The 7,637-nt window shown below is 34.2% G+C and overlaps 1 protein-coding gene across 2 annotated transcripts in view; it reads left to right on the forward strand.

The window, feature by feature from the left end:
- The window catches only part of LOC106478802 (zwei Ig domain protein zig-8-like), a 97,321-nt gene that overhangs the window by 79,896 nt on the left and 9,788 nt on the right, over window positions 1–7,637 (forward strand). For both annotated transcript variants that reach the window (XM_022382685.1, XM_022382687.1), the window contains exon 3: window positions 7,194–7,404. In XM_022382685.1, the coding sequence (XP_022238393.1) occupies window positions 7,194–7,404 (211 nt within the window). The remainder of the gene's footprint in view (window positions 1–7,193; window positions 7,405–7,637) is intronic.

The raw sequence follows: 7,637 nt of genomic DNA on the forward strand, positions 1-7,637 counted from the left end.
CCGCGACCCGCAGACTGCGAGTCGAGCGGCCTAACCACCTGGCCATGCCGGGCCCACTTGTTTGCTATTGAGGACAAACTATGCAATGGGATATTTGTGCTGTACCCATCACGGGTATCGAAACTCGACTTTTAGCGTCATAAACCTAGATATTTACCGCTGAGCCACTAAGGCGCTCAAATGAGAAAACAGTAGAAATGGAATTAAAGGAACTCTAACAGAAAAAAACAACATTTGGACAACAAAAATTGGAAATAAAGAAAATGTAGAAGAAAAAAACAGAAATATGTCTGTGTATTCCGAAGTCCGGGCTTATGGATCGGAAACTGACACCAGGCCACTAAAAAGCAGATTGATTTACGACATCTCCTGAACAGACTAGATAACCTGATATTCTTTTCCGTACTTTCGTGCAATCTTATTAGTTCCAATCTACGTCATCCTGACTGGTCCTAAAAGATGCATCTTCCTAACTCCAAAACAGAAAAAAATACTTCCCAACGTGTGTCATATCTAGTTTAATATTTAAAAAACATTAAACAATAACAGAAAAAAAAATATTTCTCAATGTGTGTAGTGTCTAGTTTAATAATAAAAACACATTAAACAGTAACAGAAAAAAATACTTCCCAACGCGTATCATATCTTGTTTGATATTTTTAAAAATTAAAAAATAACAGATAAATTATTTCCCAATATGTGCCATATCTAGTTTAATATTGAAAAAAAAACATTAAACGATAATAGAAAAAAAAATTTCTCAACGTGTGTCATATCTAGTTTAATATAAAAAACATTAAACAATAACAGAAAAAAATTCCCCACGTGTGTGATATCTAGTTTAATAATAGAAAAAAATTAAACAATAGCACAAAAAGAATCTTTCCCAACGTGTGTCATATCTAGTTTAATATTGAAAAAAAGACATTAAACAGTAAGTAAGAATACATACATAATTCATACACATAATTAGATCTTTATTGATCTGCAGAATATGATACCTTACGTGATACAAGTCATACGGAGAATGGATGTAATTTGAACATGTTATGGCAAAGCCTTTTCAATGGGAACTGTGCAGCAGGACTATTGTCAAGATGTGTGAGCGAAGGTGGCGACATGGATTGTAACGTTTGTTTGTTTGTTATGAATTTCGCGCAAAGCTACACGAGGGCTATCTGCGCTAGCCGTCTCTAATTTAGCAGTGTAAGACTAGAGGGAAGGGAGCTAGTCATCACCTCCCACCACCAACTCTTGGGCTACTCTTTTACCAACGAATAGTGGGATTGACCGTAACATTATAACGCCCTCACGGCTGAAATGGCGAGCATGTTTGGTGTGACGGGGATTCGAACCCGCGACCCGCAGATTGCGAGTCGAGCGCCCTAACCACCTGGCCATGTCTTGTCCTGTGATGGTGTACATGTAACGCACAAAGCTGTACTCAAACAGATTGGTTACAATTTGACCCAAGTTAACCACTGAGGCGCTGGTTTATCAGGAACTCTAAGAAGGGTTGTTCGTGCATTTATTTTCTCTCTCGTTTGTTATCAAACGTCATTGCAGGTGCAACACTGAAAACAATATATATACGTATGCTAGGAATAGACCACGAAGTAAAACAAAACAAAATATTATTACACGAAAAAAGCTGAAGGTCATTTATTCTTTTTGGAAACGGCGATAATATATAAAAATCGAATTTTCCGTGGCGATTGTGCTCTATCCTTCATTTACTTCTTAAGAATAGCCCTGTACCAGATATTATTTTTCGTATAAGTTCTTCTTGTAATAATAATATATAGTAAATCAGTTTTCGTAAGCGATCAGTGACTGTTGAATTAGAATTAATTATTGTATTCTCTAGCTATTGGATGTAGACAAACATGACACTACTTCCTTGTAACATAGCTGATTAAATTAAATACAATAAAGTACCCAGGTGATACTTTACGCCTTGGTATATTAATGTCCACAGCACGGGAATAGATTGAAATCCCATATCTTAACATTTTCTAAGTTGATCTGTAATTGGTTAGAAAAGGCAACTAATTTTACTAGCTTTAGTGAATTGCTCCATATTGTACTCATTTAAGATATCGAAAGACAACTTGTTTTCACGCTTTAAACTAGCTAATAAGTACATATGTATAGTAATTAAAATTTGAAACACATTACAGTTAGTCACATGCCTGGAGAATTAGTAGCTCAATAACATATGTTTATTCAACTTCAAGGAAAAAGAAGATTATGTATAAGGTTTCAATTCGATAAGGTTTGCTAACAAATGGTTTCTTCTGTGAATTAGAGAAAGAGATGAAAATTCTATTTTGTCCCTTACAAGATATAATAAGACCACAGTAACTTTCTCTAACGTATTAAATACTTCCTTCCTGTATTTTTGTATTTATTTTTTTTATCCACGACTGTTTTGGAAATTTGGAATAACCTGTACTCCCACTTCACGCCCTACTTCAGCTGATAATGTTCATGATCAAGATTTGTTTCTTTACTACATTTTCATTAACTGTACATAAAATCACCTTTCACTCTGATAAAGTTCAGTTCCGATACACATGCGTAACGAAATAAATTGTGATCTTGGAAAGCTCTCGGATTTTTAATTAGGAATTATTTTGTAATTATTATGTTTCTAGAACGTTAAATCAAAAGAATTAAAATCGACTGAAACGGGGCTGAAATAAATTACTCACTGCAATGTTTCATTGAGTTAACTCAGCAGCATCCCGACTTCACATCTTACAAAAAATAAAAATTATAAATAATCATTTTGTTTAGAAAACGATTATTTTTGATTATTTGTTGCTAAGCTCAAAGCTACACAATGGGCTATCTATGCTATACCTGTCACGAATGTTGAAACATGTTTTTTTTTCGCATTGTGAGCCCTCAGACTTACCACTGAGTCACCGAGGGTTTGAACGATTGCAAAATATAGAATATAAAAATACAAAGACGAATTCGGTAATCTCCTGTTTCAATTCAACAAGACTACATGTGTTAACAAGATATGACTTTCTTTATCGTTTTAGATCCTTCTTGCCCCCCAGTGGCATAGCGGTATGTCTGCGGACTTACAACGCTAGAATCCGGGTTTCGATACCCGTTGTGGGCAGAGCACAGATAGCCCATTGTGTACCTTTGTGCTTAATTACCAAGAAACAAACAAACAAGATCCTTCTTTGGCCAATATTGTAAGTTGCTTTAAGCTTTAGTATGTGGTTTCCCGCGAAAAAGAAAGGCTGACTAAACTATCCATCATTTACACGTAAATGTCGTCTAGGCTTACCCACTATTTCTGGCAGAAGTAAAAGTTTGAAAGTTTCCTGGGATACATGGCTTGTTTCTAAAACATGAACATTTAGGAAAATTCACACTTTATGAATTCGGTGCTTTGTAGGATAGTGTTATTTTTCTGAAACTCTTAAAACGTGAAGAGGTACGAATTCTTTACTGGTTTTTATTTTGTTAAATAGTAAAACTATTACAAGGTATCAAAGTGTATGAACGGTAAGAACAGAAGCTTGATGTACGTTTTACTATTTACTGAAATCGTTTTACAATTAACAGAATTTACACTGAACTACATTGTTTAAACTTTATCCTTTCTACTGGGTCAGCGGTAAGTTTACCGAATTACAACGGTAGAATCGGGGGTTCGATTTACCGCGGTGGACAGAGAGCTCGTTGTATGGCTTTGGGCTAAAAGAATGACAACGATTTTTGTTTTCGATTAAGTTAATGACACGTAGGCAAATCAAAGCTAAATAAATATAGGTGTCGAAAAAGGTAATTTAATTAACTTAAGACATAATTTCAATGCAACTTGAAGATAAGTATGAAATAAGTCAATATTTAAGTAAGCAATCGGATCAAACAGAATTATAACCAAAGTATTTCATTAGCAGGATTCAAACTTAGATCTTTAGTGAAATGAATAAAAAATTTAAAATATAATATTTAGTAAGTATATTCAAACCTCTCTTTTTTTATTTAAAAAGGTTTCATACTTAGATGATGTTGAAAAGGGTTCTACAATGTAGCTTACATTTCATGATTCAATCAAAGCGCAAGTTCTTAATTACCAAGGTTTAAACCTAGATATTGAATGAGGAGGATTAAATAGTTAACGGACTCAAATTCGGGCTCTTGTTATTTGATTTCTTTTTTTTTAATGAGTAGAATTCAATTTTAAGTCCCATGTTAGACTGGTCTAAGTTATTTCACAGGGACTAAACCGTCCCTGTCTTTGAACCACTGACCAGAATAATGGCAATTATTCAGCGGCACCTGCCTCCACAATGACTTCATCTGCTCTTCCTAGAACCGAATAACAGGACTGCCTACGATAGAAGGTGCATCGGGGGTTTAGTGGCATCGCGACTCGAACTTAGGACATTAAAATACGTAGTCCTGCCCAGATAGATAGATAGATTACTAAGATAAGTTTGGTACAAGTTTATTGTATTTTTTTAAGCCTTTCAGTTTATGATATCTAGATTTATACAATGACCAAAACATTTATACCAACAAACAATTATAAATGAATTCCTACAGTCTTCTCTAGAAGTTACCATAAGCTTCTCTCAATGCACTAATATTTATTACCTAGCTCTAATTTATAGGTATCGAACTTTTAGTGAACCATATGAAGGCATCAGACTATTCTATGGTTAATTTATCGACATAGTGGAGCTTGTGGGCATAAATGTTGAGCAGCCCACAGAAAGAAAATTATTGACTGGAAAATATTAATGATTGGAACCAGCTCTTAATGTCGTGCATGTTGTTGGTAGTGACACTGACAAACTCATTAGTTAAGGTATTAAGCTATCAAGGTGGTAAAGTCACTTCATTCAGTACCAGTTATGCATGACTGCACTGATATCAGCGGGAGGTGTAGGAAAAGTGAAGCGTTATAATACTACTTAATCGTTTATATCAACAGAAAATACTTGAACTCTTAGAATTCGTTGAGAATCGTTTCTGGGGAAAAGGCAATAAGCGTTTGAAACTAATAAACAAAACATAACATTTTTTTTTGGATATAAAACTGATGCGCGCAACATAATAAATAAATCGTGAAATGAATCCGGCCTATTTCGTTTCTGAGACTGCATGGAAGTTTTGTTTAAATTACTCTGACTTGTTGTGTGGTCAGCCCAATAACATGAGAGAACAAACTAATCTTTGTATGTGGAGATAAAAAATTTAAGAATATTTTTTTTTTTCGAACAGAAAACATCAAGAGGTGTAAAAATGTAGAACGCAGATTGTATTGGTCTTGTCAGTTATATATTCAGTAGTTTCACTGTTCTGTTGAACAGTGCTAATATCACACACCTTTTCAAGTAAGACTTATTACAGTTTTTTGGTACGTCTCTGTGATTTAATGTATTTAAATAACGAGATTATTAATTTTTAAACTATTTTTCTTTAAAAATATATAAATTTACACATACCTTGAAACTTTACAGTGTATTCTTCTCTATATCTAATTTATCGAGCATAACATTAAACTTCAGTTTATTAACAAATTAAAACAAGCAGCACATATGCTTAAGTGAAAACCGTACAATACGATGACATTGTTTATATTGTTGGATACCGTAAAAACGCCATCTTTCTTCGTCTTTAATATAACGTGAGTTTGGTTTGTTTTGAATTACAAGAACATATGCTTAAGTGAAAACCGTACAATACGATGACATTGTTTATATTGTTGGATACCGTAGAAACATATCTTTCTTCGTCTTTAATATAACGTGAGTTTGGTTTGTTTTGAATTACAAGAACATATGCTTAAGTGAAAACCGTACAATACGATGACATTGTTTATATTGTTGGATACCGTAAAAACACATCTTCCTTCGTCTTTAATATAACGTGAGTTTGGTTTGTTTTGAATTACAAGAGGGCTATCTGCGCTAGCCGTCCCTAATTTAGCAGTCAACACCACCCACCGCCAATTCTTGGACTACTCTTTCTACCAACGGATAGTGGGATTGACCGTAACGTTATAACACCCCCACGCCTGAAAGGGCGAGCATATTCGGTGTGACGGGGATTCGCGCCCTAATCACCACGCTATGCCAGGCCGTAACATAATTATAACAAAGCTTGAATATTTAAATACTGTAAAACCTGAGATCTGTTTATTTTCTGTACCAGAAAAAGATCTACACATGCATTGTGAAAGTATAGGTGTTTCAATACCGTGTGGCAAGTAAAGTGCTCCCACATTAGAAAGTAGTTGCGCTACCCTTCTCACAACCATCTTGGTTCCTAACAGATTTCACTTGTTCGTCGCCAAAAGGAGGAAATCAGCAAGGGAAAACAGGGATATCTTTGTTGTTAAATAAATATCTTAATTATCTTTATCTTATCCTATACTCCCTCCTAATATCTTGATTATCTTTATCGTATCATATATTTCTTCCTAATATCTTGATTATCTTTATCGTATCGTATATTCCTTCCTAATATCTTAACTATCTTTATCGTATCATATACTCCTCCAAAATATTTTAACTATATTTATCTTATCCTATACTCCCTCCTCATATCTTGACTATCTTTATCGTATCATATATTCCTTCCTAATATCTTGACTATCTTTATCGTATCATATATTCCTTCCTAGTATCTTGACTATCTTTATCGTATCATATATTCCTTCCTAATATCTTAACTATCTTTATCGTATCATATACTCCTCCCTAATATTTTAACTATATTTATCTTATCCAATACTCCCTCCCTAATATTTTCTAGTATTATTTGTCCTTTGACCAGGACTTGAGTCAAACTTGGCTTTTATCAGTTTTACATTTGTGACTCATATTGTGTGTCTTTGGTATTCATAAAGGTTCAAATTTGCTCGAATTATCATGATTTTGTACCAAAACTGTGTTTACTTAATGTTCTAAAAGAAGTACTTAACTCGATTTCATCATTTTGTAAATGGCCATTATTGTACTTCTTTCGTTCACAATAGGCTAAAGGACTTGCGTTTTATCATGTTTTATAAGTAGCCCATTTACATGTTCTTATTGTTCATGAAGGGCTAATTAACTTAAATGTTGTCCCAGATTGTATGAGTGACCCATTTTCTGTAATCTCACTGCTCATAAAAAAAGCTATCAAATGTGGACATTCTCATCTATTTTTAGGTGTCTTGGATCAGGAGACGGGACTTTCACGTATTAACCGTTGGAGAAACAACATATACAGCAGAGGAAAGATTTGAAGCCGTTCACATGTCTCATGGTGATGATTGGGTTTTGAAGATTAGACTAGCCGAACTCGCTGATCAAGGAGACTATGAGTGCCAGGTTAACACGCATCCCCTAATGAGCTACTTCGTCCATTTAACTGTCCTTGGTTAGTTAAAGTAGTAAACGTTTTTATGACTAGTAAAGCATACAACATGAAAGTTCTGATTTTCAAAATACGTCTTTTCCTATTCTCTCAAAATAGATGTCTGGTTGCTATGCTAGGGTCTGCTACTTATGAGTAATAAAGTAAACGTATTATCATACTATGATAATTTCTAAGTAATGTCTGGTTGCTATGCTAGGGTCTGCTACTTATGAGTAATAAAGTAAACGTATTAT

This window comes from Limulus polyphemus, unplaced genomic scaffold (assembly GCF_000517525.1).
Source record: "Limulus polyphemus unplaced genomic scaffold, Limulus_polyphemus-2.1.2 Scaffold12, whole genome shotgun sequence".
Classification (NCBI taxonomy): Eukaryota; Metazoa; Arthropoda; class Merostomata; order Xiphosura; family Limulidae; genus Limulus; species Limulus polyphemus.